This window comes from Oreochromis niloticus, linkage group LG17, assembly GCF_001858045.2.
Source record: "Oreochromis niloticus isolate F11D_XX linkage group LG17, O_niloticus_UMD_NMBU, whole genome shotgun sequence".
Lineage (NCBI taxonomy): Eukaryota > Metazoa > Chordata > Actinopteri > Cichliformes > Cichlidae > Oreochromis > Oreochromis niloticus.
Window position 1 is genome coordinate 14,273,426 of NC_031981.2, and position 21,965 is coordinate 14,295,390.

General features: G+C 40.3%; 1 protein-coding gene across 1 annotated transcript; it reads right to left on the bottom strand.

Annotated features, from left to right (window-relative positions):
- Positions 1-6,475: 6,475 nt before the first annotated feature.
- On the bottom strand, positions 6,476-21,741 carry LOC100707642 (G1/S-specific cyclin-D2). The gene is made up of 5 exons (XM_003452064.4): positions 21,547-21,741; positions 20,410-20,625; positions 16,143-16,302; positions 13,309-13,457; positions 6,476-9,290 (listed from the first exon to the last, which is right to left on the bottom strand). Exons 1-5 carry the CDS (start codon positions 21,739-21,741, stop codon positions 9,126-9,128), a joined length of 885 nt encoding a protein of 294 aa, XP_003452112.1. The 3' UTR covers positions 6,476-9,125.
- Positions 21,742-21,965: the final 224 nt, after the last annotated feature.

Sequence of the window (21,965 nt, forward strand, 5' to 3'; positions counted from 1 at the left end):
ATAAACAACACTAAAGCTATTCTGTTATACCTGTATGTAAAATAAATAATAAATTTAAAAAAATAAATTAAATTAAATAAATAAATAAATAAAAAATATATATACACTGCGCCCAAAATATTTCATAGTTCAGCAACACTGATCAATCTAATAAACTTAAACCTGCTCCATCCTTCCTATTCTGGTATTTTAAAGAGCACTTAGCAGAAATATTAAGCAACCTAACTAATAGGGTTGCAAACTCCCAGCAAAAAAAAAAAATAGGGAACCACCCCCCACCCTCCACCTCATGATGCTTAATCGATGTAATCAACTTTAATTTGATGCAGGGTGGAAAAAAAAATGCACAGAAATAAATTATTTTTCAAGAATAATTAAATAGATTCAACATCTTTCTTCAACAGAATTGCAGAATTCACAGATGGTACCTTCCCAAAGGAAAAAGTACTAGCTTACTAGGGTATATTAGACTTAACAGTTACTATATACAGTAATGGACTTCTATACATTTTACATCAGATTAAAACTTTGGGTGTAAGATTCAGATAATTATTTATTAAAAGCTAGACATTTTAAATGAGAATAAGAAAGAAAAGTATGTCTTTGTGCCCCCTTTTCCCTGTTCATGCCCTATCAGCCCCCCTGGCTAAACTTTACTAGATCCGCCCCTGCACAGTTACCAGCCGTCAGCTGCGTAGAAAAGGATCCTGGTGTAGAAAGTAATATTAAATACATTCTAACAACAGCTTATCAAGTTTAAACGTGCTGCTGTTGTTCAGCCGCTGGTTTCCTCTTTCTGGTGCAAAGTAGGCCAAATACAAAGAAGAGAGACGGACTCGCGACAAAAAAGCCGATCAGCTGATCATTAAGCAGTTTCATGATTGAAGTAGCAGCAGGAAGGAGAGGGAGAGAGAGAGAGAAGAGGCAGTCGCTCCATATATCGGTTGTTAAGCTTAACATGGGGAATGCTTTACAAACATTCAGAGATGAACTTACACACTTGCTTTACTTCTCTCTGGGATAACTTCCTCGGAGATGAAATGCTGGTTTGGTAGGGAGGCTCCAAATACACACAGCCGCTCTATCACGTGACGCATACTGCTCCGACGTGCTACGGTTATGAGCCGAGTTAGGCCGTGTGGCAAGTTTTGTGAGGTGTTTTTTTGATATCTAATGGATCGATTACATTTTTTATTTCTCGCCGATATCCGATCCAGTAATTTAGGTCAGTATCGGACCAATACGTAATATCGGATCGGTCCATCTCTAATTTAGATTTAGAGTCCAGCCTCACTATATGGTTGAAAATAACATTTTTGGGGGGGAGGTTATTTAAACATTTTATGATATATTGTGTGTCGTGATCAGAGATGGGCAGTAACGCATTACTGTAATCTGATTACTTTTTTCAAGTAACGAGTAATGTAAGGGATTACTATTGCAAAAACGGTAATTAGATTACCGTTACTTTCACGTAGGAACGCTGCGTTACTGCGTTACTAAAAACGTCTCATGACAGTGACGTAAGCGAGTGCGACATTCGTGACAACAGCTGTCTGCAGATCATAATATATCGAGTGCGGGACAGAGTGTAGCATGCAGCGTTTAAAGCGTGGAAGTACTGACCTTATTTTGAGTTTGATTCCATAAAAAGTGACAAAAACATTAGTGTCCGTTGTGCGTGGGAAGAAAACTTCTTTTTACAGCGAAAAACCCCCTTAACTTCCAAGCAAGCACCGAGTGTACTACGACGTAATGTGAAATTCACAGAGAAACTCGCGGATTCTTCCACTGACCGCTGCAGCACACCTGCACCAGGGTAAACCTCCGCCTACCCCAGTCCTGCTTTACAGGTGAAAATAGAGCAACAGGACCGCTAGTCTTTGATTTTATTTATTTTCTGCTGTGTTTTACTTGCATCTATTTGAAAGAGTGAGTGTAAACACAAAAAAATATTTTATTTTATGTGCTGGAATGTGCAGAAAATAGGTTTAAATGTTAAACAAATTTCTTCCAGTCAGAGAATGTTGCATATAATTTAATTTTTGCTTGATGCATAAAGTTAAAAGATTAAAACTAATAAAACAAGTTTTAAAAAGAGACTTTTCCATTTGATTACATTTTGTATGATGGATTATGCAGAAAAAGTAGAATTGGGCTGAAAGACCTATCGCTTTATCACCTATTCAGGTTGTAAATCGTGTTTTTAAAAAGTAACTAAGTAACTAAGTAATTAATTACTTTTGAAAATAAGTAATCAGTAAAGTAACGGGATTACTTTTTCGGGGAAGTAATCAGTAATTAGTAACTGATTACTTTTTTCAAGTAACTTGACCAACACTGGTCGTGATATAACAGAAAAATATAATATTAGATTTTTCTCATATCGCCCAGCCCTACTCTAATGTGCATGTCGTCTCATCCTGGTACTTGAGGTTAAATACACAGCCAGGCAGACCTCACTGTACATTTGGAAGTTCATCATGGAAAAATAAGTAATGACTTAAAAAACTAAACAAAAAACGAAAAGACGTTTTTAGAACAGTGACTTATACCTATTTATCCGTCCTCCTCAGATCATCCAGTGCAGGGTCACAGGGGGTTGGGGCCTATCCTAACTGCCATTGGGCGAGAGGCAGGGTACACTCTGGACAGGTCGCCAGTCGGTTCCAGGGCAAACACAGAGACAGAAAGCCATTCACACTAACATCCAGCAACATCTGTGCACTCAAATCCATTCCAATAAAAAGCTGGAGAACTTCTCTCATTATATGTACATGGAAATACCATCAGTGATGTTCTAAGATGACCAAAACATCAATTAATTACATTGTACAAGAGGGTTTACTTTGTTCTGGTAGCTCAAAAGTGTTTACAGTGTATCTTGCTGTATACTTCCCAAATACAATGAGTGTCAGACTCCCAGGAAGTGTGCGTGTTGTTTTAAGATGGTTCACCTCTGTAAAATTGGGTAGACATCCACCCGCCAAAACGCCCCATTCTTAGTGTTCTCTCAGATCATCATTTCTCCATACAACCTAAAACTTGTACAACTTGTGGCCTTCACATACTGACTTACATCTTGGAAGGATCAGAAGTCCAACTCCATTCACTCTGAAATATGCCGGGAGGAACTGTCTCACCAAGGGTTCAAGTTCTTCTTCTTCACCTTGACTGATGGATTTGATCTTGAAGAAGTCAGAACAGACTCTGGACTTCTTCCTACAAAGTTAAATTTAAAGACTACAAAAATAAAGGACTAAACTCACCTAAAATTGCTGCTTTTGTTTTTATTTTATTTTTTTAAGGGTTAAAGTATTTACTAACCAAAGGCCACTTATTTCTTCATTTTTCCTCTTGACAAAATGATTGAGGCAAACATCTGGTTGTAAGTAAATAGCTGGCTTAACTTATGTGTTCATTCATAATTTAGATCCCAAGATTGTAAGAGTGCAATATCCCCCGTTGATTCAACTAAGTTGGACCAACAATAAGTCCTATAGGGAAGTTGTTGACTCAACTTGAATTTATGTGTTATCGTTATCGATCTTCAGAGATATAAGAACACAGTGTTAATTGTTATCACAACCAGTTCCATTATAAATTGTTAGGTGAGGAATAATAATAATAAAAAGGCACAATTTCATCATTCATTTAAATTGATGTTTTTGCAGTGGAGATTACCACAATGCAGCAGCAAGCCTGAACTAGGACTGAACACTTTAATTTTGAGGGAAGAACTTAGCCATGAATTGTTTTTGATTATTCTCTTTTCTTGGTGTGATTACAAGAGCTGTTTTGTAGAGTCCAAAAGCTGCCAGGAGATTCAAAATAGACATGTACACAGACTTACCTGATGGATCAATAATCCAAAAAGGATCTGTATAGTTTTAATTGAATTATGGATCATACTAGTATGTCCAGGTTTGATTCACCAACATTTATCAGATCAACAAGAACCACAGCATTTCTGGAATAAATTCAATTCTGCCATCGTCTTATACAAACTATATTTGTATGCATTGCTATTCTTTTGTGCAAATAAATATAAAATATCTAAACATAACCCCACTTCTTACCTCATGAACAATTTCATAACAGGTCTCATAACTCAGGCCAGCATCCTCTGAAACATTGAGTCGTCCTTCCCAAACCTGCCCATAAAACCATTAGTTCCTCAGAGGGTTTAAAGTGGTGTTGTTTTGGTGCTTGACATATTTTGGACAACCGTGAGAGATGTCTGTGTTTCTGTTTTTAAATAGTCCAGAGGAGGAAAAGGGAAAAAGAAAAAGGCTGTAGAGGAAGTTCAAACAACTAGTTGAAGAAATGAAGCATCTCTGTTGATAATTTCCTCCTTGTCCTTTGCAGACAAAGCCAAATGTCTAAATATAAATATTTAATTAATCTCAAAGTTTAACAAGTTAGAATAACTATACCACTCAAATGCATATTCTTTAAATAACATCCAAACCTGGACATATTTTGCTGAATGGAAGTCTCAGAAGATGCTTGTGTAGGTAGAGCTGGTTCTTGTAGTGTGTTCAGCCTTGTATCACTAGCTGACCTTGGCTGTCAAACTGTGATCCTGTGCTTTAAAACATTCAGCACAATTACTCACCATCAATTACTCTCGTGAAATATAACAATCATCAATCTCTCCATAAGTAACATGTATTTGTGTGGACATATGTACACACACATACATATTTAATTATTTTTTTCCCATTTCAATTTTATTTATGTGTTAGCCCTGTGACAGCCTGGCGACCTGTCCAGGGTGTACCCTGCCTCTCGCCCTATGACAGCTGGGATAGGCTCCAGCACCCCCCGCGACCCTGAAAAGGATAAGCGGAAGCGAATGGATGGATGGATGGAATTTTATTTATATAGCTTGATATATGAGCAAGCACTATCAACAACCACTAGGTGACAGCAGGAAGGAAAAACTCCTTTTTAATAGGAAGAGACCTCCGGCACAACGGGGCTCAGCAAGTGAACTGCAGCCTCCATTTCCTGTTCTTAGCTCACAGTAGAGTTCCACTTCTGTGGCCTATCTGCTTCAAGATGTTTCAATGTCCCAATGTTTTCAGAGATGCTCTTCTGCACACCTCGGTTGCAACAAGTGGTTATTAGACTCACGGTTGCCTTCCTATCAGCTCAAAGCCATCACCTCTGACATCTAGCATCAATAAAGTATTTTCACCTAGAGAACTCAAATCAAATCAATTCACTTTTATTGTCACATCAGATGTGCTGGTACACTGGTACAGCACATGTGAGTGAAATTCTTGTGCAAGCTTCACAAGCAACTGTGGTGTGCAAAATACAAGAAACATAAGATACAAGCCAAATGTAAGAACAGGAATGTGAGAATTATAAGAATAAGAAGAATTATAGGAATAAATATATTTGCAAATATAAGAATGTATGCACATTACTAAATATGTATACATATATATACATATATATATATATATATATACATACATACACACACAAATATGTATATGTGTAAAATAAAGAGGTCAGCAGTATGAATATTGTGCAAAAATAAAGGCATATATGTACAATGTGGAGTGCATAAATATCAAAGTTCTGGTAAGTGAAAGTGAGGTATCTATGAAGTATTTAACAGTGTATTGGCCTGATGGAAAAAGCTGTCCCTCAGTCTGCTGGTTCAGGACCGGATACTGCAGTACCTCCTGCCTGATGGAAGTAGTTTGAACAGCACCGCTTCTTGTAGATGTCCTGGAGGGAGGGAAGCTCACCTCCAGTTATCCTTTCAGAACACTGCAACACTCTCTGAAGAGCTTTGCGGTTGTAGGCCGTGCTGTTGCCATACCAGGTGGTGATGCATCCAATGAGGATGCTCTCAAGGCACAGCCGTAGAAGGTCCGGAGGATGCGGGGGCTCATGCTGAATCTCTTCAGTTTACTGAGAAAGAAGAGGCGCTGCTGCGCATTCTTCACTGTTTTGTTCGTGTCAACAGACCATGTGAGAATCTCTGCCGGATGTACACCTAGGAAACGGAAACTGCTTACTCTCGCCGTTGATGGTGATGGGTTTGTGTGCTTCTCTACACCTCGGGAAGTCCACTATCAACTCCTTTGTCTTTGTGACGTTGAGGGTGAGATGAGGTAGAAGAAAACAGCTCTAGAATATAAACATAATAGTGCCTGAGCATACAAATTGTATTTTATTCTTTATGTGAATTACACATTTTGTATTTGGCTTTGAAAAAAAAAAATCTTATTATTTCAGGTAGCAGGAGACGATGAAATTCATATAACATGCAGTATTTGTACTCCTGTTTCCATGTTTAGCTTTAATGCCACACAAACATTCTTCTACCTGTTGTCCATAATTTTCACCTACTTACAAGTTGCTTGTGGTTTTGTCACCCTCTGCTGGCAGTAGAGTGGTATCATCACACAATTAAGAATGTGGAAGTGGAAATAAAGACAAAAAAAGTTGGTTGATTTTTAGCCAATTTATTGAGGACAAATTGTTGAGGTACATTGTGTGGCTGAACTGGGGGGAGGAGATAGTGGGAGAGCAGTTGGGAGTAACAACCACACCAAACAAAGAAAACATTCTGATGGTTTCAACTCTGAATAAATGGGTACCTCAGGAAAACAAAAATATTCCAATGAACTGATCAAAACTCTTTCTGGCACGTGCATCACATACAGTATAGGCTGTTCTTAGTTTAGCACCAGATATATGAAATGGTTTTAAAGTAGGCTATAGGCACTTGTAACTGCTCAGTGACATCCGGTGGTGGATATTTGTCTTACCCAGAATGGAGGGAAAGGAGGGAAGGTTGGGGGGGTGAAAAATCCCCCATAAAAGTAAAACCCGTCCGATGAATTAAGAGTGAAAGAGGTGTGTGATGTGAAGTGAGTGTGTGTGATGAGGTAATGAGATGGGTTCTCGCTCTGTCCGTCCAAATTAACCTGAGGTACACAAACATTACAAAGAAGCAGCAAGAATATGATAGATTACAAAGTTACAAATCAATAGAGGAATAAAACATGCTAATCAAAAGAGATTGGCAAACACGAGTACTTCCAGTCCCGCACCAAACTGTTACGTTCCCTCCGGTACATGTACGATGACACACACACGCACATATACATACACACACAAACACACACACAAAATAAGCAAAAGACTTGTTACATACACAATATTTCATAATATAGCAGCACACGTGTGAATGACAATAAGGCATCTTTGTGTAAGACTAGAAAAGAAAAGCTTCGTAGCAGCAAGAGAATGACGTATATAATCCATCTCTACTTACTTTGGAATTGTTGCTTTTAAAAATCCTAAACAAAACCTTTAAAAGCATAAACATTTTTCAGCTTAAAGCATTCTTTCAGAGGGGGAACATTTGGCTTATTTTTTGTGGATTTTTTTTGTACAAACTGAGCATGCAGGAGTACGATTTAGAAACTACATTTCTGGTCTAATGAGAAATTCAATACGTGTAAAACTCGCATACATGGCAGTTTTAAAACTTCAGAAAGCGGTGTAGACAAACAAAACACAAACAAGAATATTTAGGATACAGACTGTAACTATTTTAAAGAAGTAGCGGAAAGGGGTTGGAGTTGCTTTGAAAAAAAAAAAAATTCAAGTTCAAGAGTTAAATATATGCACTGAAGTCTAAACATGACTTGGCTTTTCTTGGTTTATAAACAATTACTCTATAACACCGATTATTATCCTATGACTACTCACCTGTAGGGGTCGAGCTTTCAAGACAAACGTGTGTTACCCCCATGGGAATCCAGCCCAGGAAAAAAATCCTAATAACTTAAAAGAAAAACTAATAAAACCAAAAGAAAAAAGACCCCTAAACCCCTGTCTGAACTCTCCTCAACCACGATCCCCCTTACCGATTTTAAGGAGTGTTTTTAAAAGTGCATCGATATTGTTCCAAATCGCCCTCTCTGCAAAAAATAAGAATAAAAGAATAAAAATGGTATAACTGCTGAACACGAGAAACTGCAGTGCACCCGAACTGAACCCCCCACCCCACCCACCCGGACATCACCAGGGATTATTATTATTCCTCCTCCTGCGTGTCACTCAAGTATCGTGCGACTGCATGAACATCATAAAGCTTAAAATAATCATAGATCCACACTTGCTGCATTTTTAACCCACTTTCCTCATGCTCTCTTTTATCCTAAAAACCTACCAACAAACCCTTCACTTACTCCAGTCCTCTCTCAAACTTGGTAAGAAACTTGCCAGAACTCCTCTTTCATCATCGGTGCCCTCCACTATGTACAAGCTTCACCTATAAAAACACCACACAAACGACGGCATAGCTTTGCTGAATGCAAATACATGAACATACGGTCCTGTCAGCACATCTAATGCACGCCTTAAACCATCTTCATGTCCTTCCCTATGTTGAGCAGGCCCAGCCCACTCCTAGCCAGCACGCTTCTGCATAAATAGTAAGCAGTACTACAGGTGCACAGTATGGTAGGCAGAGGAGCTAGCTGCAATAGAGCTCCTCTGGTTGGATATCAGCTTGGTTTAAATGCCTTATATTTATTATCAGCATTTGAATCACTACTATACGGATTTCCAGAAAAGGAAACATCCCATTAAAACTATTAATTGATAACTGCTAAGAGATATTTAAAGAGTAACATAACTAAATACTAAATATACAGTATCATATTCACTTTGCTAGGTATTATCAAAAGGAATATGTATGCTTTTTTTTTTTTCAAGTATGAAAATATATTCAGGTTTCCTTTCTCGAAACCTAAGGCACTATCAAGTTTTCAAGAATTAATCTTTTCTTTTTTCCTTTTTTTTTTTTTAAAGTAGCTGTTTGATTACATGTGGCCCGTACAAAAAAGGTGAAAGTACACCCAAACCAGGTGTGAATGGGGCAAAAAAAAAAAAAGGAAGGAAAAAAAAAAACTAGAAACTCTTAATTTCTAAAAGTTCATCGATTGTCACACCATCACTCAACAGAGGGTGGGGGTGTAGGTGGTGACTTGATGCAGATCTACTGGCAGCTCACAAGCCCTCACTCCTGTCAGTTCATTGGCTGGCAAACATGAGTGTTGTGCGAGTCTGGTGACGTTGGGAGCTCATAAGTTGATGTCGCGCACGTCTGTCGGGGTGCTGGACTGGTCTTGCTGCTCCCTCGCCTTGCTGCCGGCCCGGACGCCAGTCTCCTGCCGGTACTGCTGCCCCTGCTGCAGGCTGGTGGTCAGCACACGCTCTATTTGTTCCTGGCAGGCCCTCAAACAATCCTGGAACAATTTAAAAAAGGGTCAGCAGCGGTTAAACACACACCCTTCCATCAAACCTCTGCTAGCGTCTGGGTGCTTTAAAGACACATAATCCCCTCCAGCCAAGATTCATTTTTGCAGGTTTGCAATGTTTAGCACTATATTGTGTGGGAACTGAAGTCAAGCCTTTGATTTAGGAAAAATCCTTAGTTATCACTCAAAATATCTGTTCAAGGATTTAAAACGTATCACTATTCATGCACATAAACGAAGCAAAAATAAATAAAAGTACAGTAATGTTACATTGAAGTGATTTTTATGGCTTCCACAGCAAAAGTTACAGTATGTAAATGTTTGAAGGCATACACAGGACCTTTAACTGGCTCTCTCTGCTCGACTATAGCCGTGTTACTGTAAATAAACCCCCCCGCAGTCTGCTCACTTAATCTGTGCACCTGTATGCAGACACTAGCGTGCAAAATGCTGGCATTTCTGCTGCATTTGACATGCAAGTTGTTTAACAGCTTTGGTCACATGCATGGCATACCAGCGGGGAATTATGTGCTGCTGCGGTAGGTGGTCCTGTCTGCATCATGACCAGAACAATGGGTGCCAGCACACTCCGATACCAGTGGCACGGAGCAGCGAGCTGCACAGCGGGCACTGGACACGTGCACGTCTGTGGTACAAGCTGAAGGACTCCCACGCGAGCACTGGGGAGTGTCAGGGAACTCTGGATTCCCTTCCTCCACCCTCCCTTGGGTTTACTTCACGGTCAATCCCATGTGGAGGTCTTAGAGGAAATGGCTTTGACCTGCTGCACCCTAACCCTCTGAGTTAGGGTGTAAAACAGAATATAGGACAGTGGGACCGGATGTTTTTGGACGGCTTTTCTCATTAAAAGGGATCCTCTTTCTTCGTCTCCCTCAGTCTCCATCCCCCCTGCAGGTCTGCGCGAAAGATGTGGGAGGTCTGCCTCCCTGAGCCGGCTGCAGGACTCTTAAGGAATGAGCCGAGCTTGCGGAGGGGCCAACATTCCTTTAAAATGCACGAATAATTGGAACCCGATGGGCTGCAGACGGAGTGCCTGTTGTGACGGCCGGCTGGGTCGCGGGGCCCACATCACCATGGCAGCGTAACCACAAGCTAAGAGTGCCGTTTCTAAGGCCTTTATGGATTTCTATACTGAAATCTGTGCGACTATTGTGCTGCGGCAAAAAAACTTCAACTACCCAGTACAGATGCCCCCTGAGAGTACTTTTTCTCAGTTATTAATATTTAAAGAAAAGATATACCAGTGACTACATATATATCTTGTTCACAGATACACACAGTTGTATCTCTTTGCAGTTTACAACAGCTCCTAGTGCACACTGATGAACTGTAAAAATACCATTATGATGGTACATCTACCCCAGTAGTGCACAACATCATTTATAAGGTCATGTAAGTTTGCCCGTCTTATTTGAAGCCGTCTGGACGTTCAAGGAAACTAATCCAAGACTTGGTATTCTTACGATCCAGGGTCACAGTACAGGCATGATGCATGAAATTCTCCGACTTAGATTAAGCGTGGCTGTCAGTGGGCAGTTGAGCCCCTTGGCAGCGTTTTTTTTCCCCCCGGGGGCCTTTCATGTTGCACAAAATGAATTTTATTAGTGCTACAGATCCCATTTAACAGTAATCATGTGGCAAAAATGGAGATGTGTTTGCCCAGGCCTGAAACTGTCATCTATCCTACCATAATACAGTTATTAGACAGATGTCAGCCTAACTGATTAAAAAAATATTAATTTGTAGCATTTTGCTCTTTATTTGCTTTTAAACTTCTCTTTATTTTTTCAAGCCTTTATTCACGTGTAAAACGTCAATGATCGGCTAATAAGACACACTAGTTAGCTTAGCTTAGCTTAGACTACTCTTTTTAAAAATTAAAAAACAAATCCCAATGCTTAGGCCAAGCAGGCCACTGGGCTTCTGATACTTTAATTAGCACATTTTACTAACTACCATATTTTTCGGACCATAAGGCGCACAGTCGATGAACAGGTCTGTTTTCATACATAAAGCGCACCGGATTATAAGGCGTATTAAGCAAAACAAAGCTGTCAGATAAGTCAAACTTTACACATCTCATTCTTCTTGCTTCCTCCACTTCCGTACCATTGACTCATTAATGTTGAATTCTCTCGCAGCTGCTCTATTCCCATGTTGTTGCAGTATATTAATGACTAACCTCGTATTGTGGATGGCTTATCTCAGTTGTTCTCCTGACTGAAGTTTGGTCGGTTTACAGCTTCCTGCCATGCGATTGCATTTGTCCCTAACCATTGGGAACCCTCACGTTAACTTTTATTGAGTGGAAAAAAGTTAGTGTTCATCCTCCAGCTTCACTGTGTTTATGTTATGCTAACATAGCTGTGTCGCTAGGGATCACGTAGCACATCATTATTTAGCAGCTAGTCCAACTTAAGTAACCCTGCAAAAGTCACTGCTGTTTAGTTTTCTGTCTTCATTTATGTTGGAAGTGATAGCAGAGCTGTACGTTTGAATTTTTTCCAAAATCTCTCAGTCAGAACATGCTATATCATGTTTAGGTGGAAACTAGCGCGCTAACTTCCTGCTAATTTCTAAATCCATTAAATTTCATCAATTCTGTTTTCATGGATGCCTAGATGTTAAACTTAATTGTTACACCTGGTAAAGCAGCAACGCTGATCATTTTATTAAAGACGAAAGAATTTAGACAGTTTTTAACTCTCAGTGATGCTGCAGTGTTCGTTTGACTTTGGGACCTGAAGCAGACAGAGTTTTGGACCCAGATTACTCTGCGTGGCTCCTAACTACGGTAGCCGTAATGCTCCCACAATCCATTAAGCAGTGCGGCTTCGTAGCTTACCAAAGTCATACTAAAACATTTTTGACAGATTTCTGAGCGCCGTGTACCACATAAAATCAGTTCGAGGTCAATAAGCACAACCAGAATTTATACATAAGGTGCATCATTTTTTGTGAAAATTAAAGGATTTTAAGTGTGCCTTATAGTGTGGAAAATACCGTATGTGGTGATTGAGGTTGCTAGAAGATTTTTGCTGTCAAATGCAGTTTGCTCAACCTGTCTGCAAACACTTGTACTAGCCGAGGAAGTGAAACTTTTAAAAGTACGTTCGCCTTCAGAGTAAAAGTTGTGCTGGTTTAGTGGCATTCCTCGCTTCTGTCTAAGGCTTAAACACTGAAAAATTTATTTATTTATTTATCTTTTTTAAAAAGTGGAACTTTGAAGGTAAACGTTCAGCGTTCGCAGTTGCACTTTTCAGTTTCACTCCTGCTCAGAGAGTAGCTGGCAAGTATTTGTAGACAGGTCTTCTATGCAAAGATCCAGCAGCTGTCAGGAAATTTCCACTAGGTCTCTGGGCCTTCTTCACTTGACCCTACACTGTCACACATCCAGAACACCAAGTTAACATCACGTGGTTAGTGGTCAGGTGTCTGTAAAACCTCAAAACAATAGAAACTAGTTGCAGATGCATGTCACACACTTTGAGATTTTTGCAGTATTGTCTGATATTTTAAAGCTCAGCAAGTTTCACTCTAAACACTGAAGTTAGTCTGTTGCAGGTAACTCTGTGTCTGCATCAGCCTTCACTGGAAAAGATGCTTTTTGCCTTCAGTGCATACGTATTCCTCCACCAGGAGGGGCACACGGCTAAAGTGGGAGCCCTGCAAAGAAATTGCATGTGTCGTACCACAAGAATGTGGGCTCTGAGTTTTAAGAAGACATTCCCTCTGCCGCTGCTCTTTATAGCAGCAGTCTGGCTCCCCAGCCAGCAGCCAAATGCTTGCTCTCCCTCTCTCCATGAAAAGTAAATAGCTTCAGCCTGCCACCACTGAAGTCATCACTGTTGTTTACTAAAGAGCCTTTTATGCTGCTGTCGTGAGATGTTGCAATGATCGCTATTAACAGCGTATTGTTTCGAAGCGCTGAAAGTATTGAGTAATTCCTGCTGTCGAGTATAAATTTCTCCGCTGTGGTACTCACCACCTCCGTGTTGGTGATCTTGGCCAGCAGGTCTGTCAGGTTGTCTCGACTCAGCCTCTGGTCAGTGTGGTCCAACTGCAGGCCACAGATAGCGGCTCCCATGCTGCCGGAGGCTATCATAGAAGGAGGGTTCATAGCAAGGCGGTCATCTGGTGAGGGAAAGAGAGAGCGTTAATGTGCAATTAGTGAAACAAGAGCAGTTTTTAAGTCACGGTGACACATGGAAATTACATCCTCAACGTGACACATAGAGCAACATTACTTAAATCCGCCCAGAGGAAGTGTCACAGATGCATAAGAGGTGAAACGTCTGAATCATCTCCATCATGCATGCTTTACAGCTGAATCTGACTTTCCCACAGTCTGGATTTCAGCAGACGAAGCTCCACAGTGGAACCTGTGTGGCGTCCTTCACAGGAACTTCAGCTGTGATGAGAAAAACAGAGTAGGAATCCTCCTACTCGCTGAGCAATGAGTTCCAGGCACGACTCCCTTCGGTCTGCATCCAAGTCTCAGAGACTTAAGTGACAACAGGCCTGGGAGGAGGCGGAAAAGGAGGCGGACACGGAGAGGGCAACAAGGAAAACTAGCAAGTGCTGATTGTGAGAAGTCCTTTTCACCGCTTGGTTATTCGATTAAGTAACGGCGAGGAGCTTCAGCAATCCCACCTCATTGTCTTTTATATATAGGACAGTAACTTCCCAAAACAAACAATCCCACCTTCACACCCTCTTTGTGCTGTGATTGGCTGAGGTTTCTGTTAGCTTTGCTTTTTAGAGCAGCAGTCCCCAACCCCCAGACCGGTCCGCGAGTCGTTTGGTTCCGGGCCACGAGAGTTGAGGCTCCGGTGTGAAATTTATTGTTATCAGGGTTTTTATCATTAACTCTGTCTTTTCCCGTGTTGTAGTTGTGTGTCTTATTTTGAAATAAATATTTACGCATTACTATAGCAACCAGAGAGCATTAAGGGGCAGAGAGGAGGATGTTACTCTGGGACACCTTAATGGCTGGTCCGTGAAAATATTGTCAGACATTAAACCGGTCCGTGGCACAAAAAAGGTTGGGGACCGCTGCTTTAGAGCTCCTTTTTTTTACCATTTTTAAACAAAATGTTTCAGTGACTTTTCTTTGGTACAACCAAGTAAAACACAAATGTGCCAACATATTACTCTACATAACGGCCAGCTTTTTGTCTTCTAGCGTCGTTGACTGGAACATCCTGATTTCTGACAAAGATGGGCAATGTCATGCTAAAAAGAAACTTACTGGACTGATGTTTTGCACCAAGTTTGAACAAAATATGTGGTGCTCTTTTAAAAAGTGAAATCATGATCTAGTTATTCAAAAAGAAAAAAAAGAAATCCAGGAAGTTTGTCAAGTTAAGTTGGATGTAGGAACTACTTTCTCTCCAAGGTCTACATCCACCACCTAAAAGCAGTCGTTGATAAGCAAGTCACACTTAGATGGCGACAACAGGCTCGTAAGAAAATAGTTCCTACCTGAAACTGCTCACAAGACTTTCAATTGCTGTTTTTTTTTTTTTAACGTGGCCATTTTTGGGGACATTTTGAGTACCACATGGGGGGGAGCCCCTTTCTTTAAGGCCCATAGAGAAAAGCCAGTGTAAACCAGTCCCAGTGGCCTGATAGCTTTTAGCCAGCTGTGCTACACCCATCTTCTCCTCCAGGGGCCGGCTGTCCATAGGAGGAGCTCCTCCAATATAATAATAACATCTCAACTCCATATAAAACTCCAAACATTTACATTACTGCACAACCACAGCAGGCCTCCTTTTTTTTTTCCACTGCGGCTGCTTTGTGCTTGGATATAAGCAGCTGTTTATGAATAGCAGAAGTGACCACTGAAACACACCCAAATATGTGTATATATATATATATATATATATATGTATTTTATTTTATTTTTTGCGTGTGTGTGTGAGACACTAAAACTGTGCAATCAGGGCATGAAATTCACTAAAGGAGCCTCTGATTCCAATAACTAACTCTAGTAAATAAGTGCTTAATAGCCAGATATGACCGCAATGACGTTTGTGAGGAATTCACTGCACCAAAGTGACCTCCTTTTGTTTTATTTCCTTCATTGAATTAGCTAGAAAAGAGGAAAGGAGGTAGCACAAGAAAAGCAGCCTTGTGAGACAGGTTTCCTGTATATTATGTGCATTAGGTGATCCTGCAGTAGTATTTCTGTCCAGGATATGAAAATATTAGAGGGATTCCAAGTTTAGGCAAAGGAATGCCTTGAAAATTCACCTAAGGAGAGGCCTGAGGGGGACATGTGAGCTTTTTCCAGAGTTTATTTTGGACACAAGGCGGCGATGGGAGGAGGAAGGAAGATCACTGGATCGCTGCCCTGACTTTTTAAACCTGGAAGTCTCTCTGTCAACAAACAATGAAAGGGGAGTACCGCAGAAAAATTCAGCTGCACCTGAGTCACTCAGCACAGAGTGTGTGATAGGATTGCTATCATTACCCGTGTATGTGGCTAATCTAAACACAGCACTGATAGGAGTTTTCCCAGGCACTTAGAAGAGAAATGTGCATGACCACTTTGAGTAGCTTTTAGCAGCTGTGAAGACAAAAAAAAACTCACTACAGGCTGTGGAAAGAGTAGAAAGTGGATAAGGCAGCCAGCAGAGAAGAAAGAGGTCACAGATGACTCACGATGGGGGAATGTTTGCGTGTGTGGGAATATTCTGGTGGATGTCTGAATAATAATTTTTTTTAAAAAAAGCACGAAACTGAGCAGATGAAGGATTAAAAAAATAATAACAATTTTTTAAAAACACATGAAACAACAGGCACCTGCATTACCTGTGGCGCAGAGGGCGATGAACGTCTGTGTGTGCTTGCGGACCATCACCACCTTTTCTTTGGGGAGGGGCAGCCTGCGTATGATGTGCTCTACAAAATCATTGGGGATGACGGAGGCCATGTTCCACTTCAACTTCCCCAGCACAACCAGTTCCCAGTCCTAAAGCACAAGGATGAGGGTTAAAAAAAAACAAAAAAAACCTGTGTGTCAGGGGGTTAAATGGCATGCTGCCACGTCTGTATCGCCCATGAAAACGATCTTAGTCTGCCTCCATTCCCAGAGGAAATGGCTCTGTAAGTAGAGCAACATTTCTTCATTTTATCTATCCTCACTGTATCTTATTATCTGCATGCCTTTCTCATTCCTTGCATCTTTTGTGTTCATATCGCCAGCATGTGACAAGCCTTGCCCTGCTTAGAGGCCCTGCCAATGAGACAGCTAGCCCCTTCCTTCCTGTCATAAGCCTCAAACACAGCGCTACAATGAGCTAGCGCTGCACAGGCAGCCGCACAGAGATCACTCTTTATACAGCAAGGCTTTGCAAGAGCAAGAAGACTGCACACACTGCATTATCTAATTTCCTGTTACTCTTAATTCTTTGCATTCAAAACCAACCAATTTACTATATTTTTTAAATATTACTGAGCAGAGACATCAAATGAAGACTTCAATATCTAAAATTTACTCAGACGAACAATTAGTCATGATCAAGGACAAGTTTTCAACTCATTCAGCCAGTCAATAATCAATAATACTTTCTCTAACCTCCCATATGAGAGAAATTTAGAGACTGACATGTGGTGCTGTAGCCATTTCTACCTGCCCCTGTTTCTTTTTAAGAAAAACAGAAGTCCTAAAGGAGCAAAGCATCGCTCTGCTGCCTAAAATAAATTAAATTCACTTAAGTTCTTCTGAGCTGTGATTGTGTGCGTGTTCCTCCAAAAGCCATTCATTGAAAAAACGCTTACATGTGTTGCTTTTTTCTTTGTTTAGGGTCCAAACTGCACCTGAGCTTTTATTTAAAGTTGCACAGGTGTGCCATTTAAAATAACTGTCAATTTGGAGAAAATAATCCAAGGGTGTGGCGAAGTGTCCCTGTAAATGGAGTTATTGATATAGGCACTCTTAAGGGGAAGTACTATTGTAACGCTTTTATGAATAGCTGAACACTAGCATCAATACACTTTCATTCAGTAACAGATTCATGTCTAAACTTTGCTCCAAGCACTTCTGAAAGAATCGTACCTGCAGACGATAAGTGGGAACATGTTGAAGGGAAGGCAGGTGAGACAGAAGTGCAGCATAGTGCAGTTTTACTGAGGCACAATCAAAAAGACGAGGCAGGTGGTGACACCTATTAAATCTGAATCATTTGTGTTTTGCTCCCCTATAGAATCAAAATGAGCTACATAACGATCGGTTTTTAGTTCACAACATGCTTATCTTTAGCTTTAAAAGAATTTAAAATATTTTTTTTTTAAAAAGCAGTGCACTGACACCATCTAAAAATCTACCATTTCCCACCCCCTTAATCTAGAAATAACTCAACATTTCAACAGAATAACGTGCCAAAAAGTGACGGCACCATGAAAAACCCACTAACTAAGGGAAATTCACAGATGATTCACGGTCGCGATCATCACGCTTTGATTTTACAGTTGTGAAAACGACTCAACCTCTGTTGAACAACACTGTGTACCATTCCGTTCTTAAATCTGTCAAAATGTGTACTGCACTGGCACCCCGGCACGTGCCAGTTGAGAGTAAGCCTCCAGTGGCACCACTGTGAAATCTAACTCCTAACCAAAGCAAGCTAGGGGGTCTGATAATGCACATATTGGTCTGTAGGAACTTACTTTGAAGTGTTAAATCGAGCAAACAAAGTTGTGTTTACATAAAGAGGTGGTCTGAAAATCATAACTAGAACAGACAAAGACTAACACTTTGGCAGTAAATGCCACAGGTGAGGCTAACACTGGATTTTTGCTGGTGTCTAGGCGACTGGATAAAGAAAACTGATATGCACTTCCTAAGAAGGTGGTGTGACTAATATCAGATAAACCTGATATGAGGCAAGCTGGGCTGAACTTAACTTAAGGTGATACCAATAAATTTCTGTGGAACATGAGGTCCATTCTGTTAACCATGAGAAAACCTTTGCGATAACGGCGTCATTGTTTGGTTTTCTTCATTTATGGGTAGAAAAATATGAGAAAGGTTAACTGGAGTGTGTTAGAAATCACTGCAATCAACAGCAAGAAATTAAAAGGGATTAAAACTACTCACATTTCTCATAAGATAAGTTTTCTTTAATGCCCTTTTAACACTGAATGAACACAGCTGATTCTAATTTCTCACTTCCTCTGTGTCAAACAAAAAGTAAACGTAGTACACACCGAAACCCCAATGCTCAGCGGGGACAGTCCCCCCACCCCCAAGCACTTTTCTGTCATCTAAAATGTCACCCGTCAATCCCATTTACGTGGATTTCCTGTACATAACCAGTTTCTCTTCACCCTATTTTAGCCCCAGTGGAGATCAATGATTGAGATGAATAGGGCATAGTTTTGCCACTGGTATGATCACTTCCTGGACAGCTGCCCTGATGAAACCCGCTACCATTGTTAAACTTCTCTCTTACAGGTAAACTGCCACCAGCAGGGGCAGCACATTTACTGTAAGAGTGAGGAGCTGCAATAATTTTCCAGAGGCTCCTGCTGCCTGCTCTCTGCATCCTGTGAGGATATCCAGGAATATGGAGCCTTACAACAATATGGAGCATCAAATCGGATGGATGTCATTTCCAAAAACAGCTGCAGGCGAGCAGGAGGACCCATAGAGAGCCTGGGGAGCATTTTGGTCAAAATCAGGAGCAGATCTTACTGCAACATGTAAATTACTCTGGCACTGAAGTGGTTAAATAAAAATCTGCAACTCTTTTAGTTGTTTAAGACAATTTCTTTTTTAATGGAAACTTCCAACAAGACCTTTTTTAGGGCAGAAACTAATTTATCCATAAAATGCCATTTTAAGTGTATTAAATTAAAGTTTGTTTGCTTGTAGAAGTCATAAACCAGCGGTCCCAAACTCATTTTACATCGTGCCCCGCTTTAATCTGTGGAATTCCACCTTCTGTCAGCGTAAAGAAGTTTAACTACACAGATATTTTAATATAAGAAAAATAAGTCAGCACAACTATTTGGGCTTTAATCATAAGAAATAAATGTGTAATATTAGAAAAAAAAAGTTCAGCTATTTCATTGTTTTATATTTACAGGACAGTCTGGGCAAAGTTTTAGTTAATTTGGTTAACTTTCTTTTTCTTTTTACTGTAGGCCCATTGCAAAAAACAGAAACATTTAGTAAAGAAAATGTAACTTTTCTGACATTTAAGTGTTTATTACTTGGTTACTTTGGTGTAGTATGAATGGCTATGGGAAGAAAGCTGTAAAACTTATGAAAATACATCCCCTCCTTCATTTGCTCCAAAGCCATCTAATGGCCCGGATTGAGAGCCTCTGCTGGCCAATTCTGGATCCTGGGCCTTATGTTTGGCACCCCTGTTCTAAGCCAAATGTTTCCAATCACAAAAAGAATACTGCCACCTAGGGGAGTCTGAAATTAACATAAACTGGATTGAAAAACTAGCTCTATGATGTTAAAAAAAAATAAGCATTGTGATAATCTCACTGTCTGCAAGTGAGAAGCAAACTGTTTTGCTGATGAGGACCATGTGATAGTAGCTCAAGAGGAGGCAAAATAAATAGAGATAAGTGTTGGGTGGGTTATTTATCCTTAAATGTGTTTCTTTAAGATCTTTCTTACACAACAAATGATTAACAGAGAAATTTAACTTAAAGGGACATTTAAACTGCCAACATGGTGCCAAAAGCTGCCTTTAAAAGCATCCCTGGGTTGTGTAGTAAATAGTATGATAGTAAGAAAACAATACTTTTAGGTTTGGTTTTTAATAGCATGAAATACTCAATATGTACTAGAAATGCAGGCTTCCTCATGATATCCATATCCTAAACTGCATAACTGCCACTAGATGGCATCATGTGTCTCTTCAGGCCACATGGATCCAAAGAAAGGATGTGGCTGTATTGTGCTCCACTTACAAGGAAAATAGGAAACTTCCTGTGAAACCAATTCAGCCATTAGCATCATAAAGTCATCGAAAAAACGTGACACAACATCTTCATGCTCCCATGAGTGAGTGAATGAATGTTTGGATGGATGAATGGATGGGACTGTTGCGCTTACCAGCAGTTCCCGTGGTGAGAATGAATTATCTGTGTACATGCAAAGTTTCTCTGCTGATATGGGCTTGCAGTCCTTTAGCTTGGAGGCCAGAAACATGCACACAGCTCCCAGAAGCTGCAAGTAACTCTTTCTTGTGGGCATCACTGCTAAAAATCTGTCCAAATAATTAATAGCTAAAGGAAAGACGTCTTCATTGCTCTTCTCCTCTTCACACACCTGGAAAAGTTTTAACAGGAGACACGTATATTAGGTAAAACTATGCCAAAAAAAACCAAAACAAAAAAACAACAACAATAACAAAACAGAAAAAGAAAAAAAAGAGGAATATATTTGTATATAAAAGAGGTTTTGGTGGCTCAGTGCTATTAATTCTGCTATAAATAGTACTGTTTTCGGGTTAAAGTTTAAATGACTGGTTTTCACGTCTTTTTTCCTGCATGAAAGGCTGCAAAGTCAGAACAGGGCAGAAACAAATTAGTTCAACAGCAACTCGTTCTGCAAAACCCCCACATCGCCATTCAGTCTCTCTTCCTTGTTGGGGCTTGCCTCACTCATCAAAAAATAAAAATAAAAATAAAATAAAATAAACCACCCAAAAGCTTTATAAAGTGTTCAAAATATCTACATGTTTTCTTCAAACACTTTCCGACAGTTTTTGTAAAAGAACTTTACCAAAATCAAGTTATTTTCTTGAGCTGAAAAAATGAAAGTGGCTTAGCATTCACGCTGCCTGCCTTGCCCCGAGCCACTTTTAAAAAATTAATAATAATTACTCTGAGGGGAAAATTTCGAGTTTTCGATTATGTAAATTAAGAATAAGTCCCCCCCTGTCGCCTGAGCTTACTAATTATCAGAAAGCACAAACTTTGAAGCTGTTAACCAATGTAAATATGCAGCTAGGCTGTTTTCTTTGAAGCCGAATTTTCTTCGTGGTGGAATTTCCGACTCTCCCACGCCTTTGGTGAGTCATTCTTATTCAATTGTCAAACAGGTTAACATCCATGACAACTTTCCACGAGCTAAAACGAGCCAGAAATAACTTCTAAGTGTGCAAAAACAAAACAAGACAAAACAAAAAACTGAAAATTAGCTAAAGCGGTTAGGTTAGCCGCGCGAGTGCATAAAATGCCCACAAACCTCATGCATCCAGCCTGCAACCATTCGTCTCATATAAGGCTGAATATCCTTCTGGACCCGCTGAAAATACGAACACTGAGGTAAAAATCTGTCCTCGATTGTTAATAAACTCTGCAGCACTCTGTCATCACAGAGGATGTTTAGGTCAGGCTGGGCTCTCACGGCTAGGTCCGACTCCAGGCAGTAAAGCTCCATGTCTCGGCCCCCGTCTTCGCCCCGTTTTTTTGTTATTTTGTTTGCTGTTGCCTTTGTTTTAGTTACTGAATAATATTAAGGAAAAGTAAATAAATATTGTTACGGTGTTTTCGACAACGGACAGGAGGAGGAGAAGTGCCCAGGACGAAGCATGAGGCTGAGACTGCTGGGTTTGCTCCAGTCCTGCTGCCTCACGGTTCGCTTCCTCTCGCTGCCGTCGATGG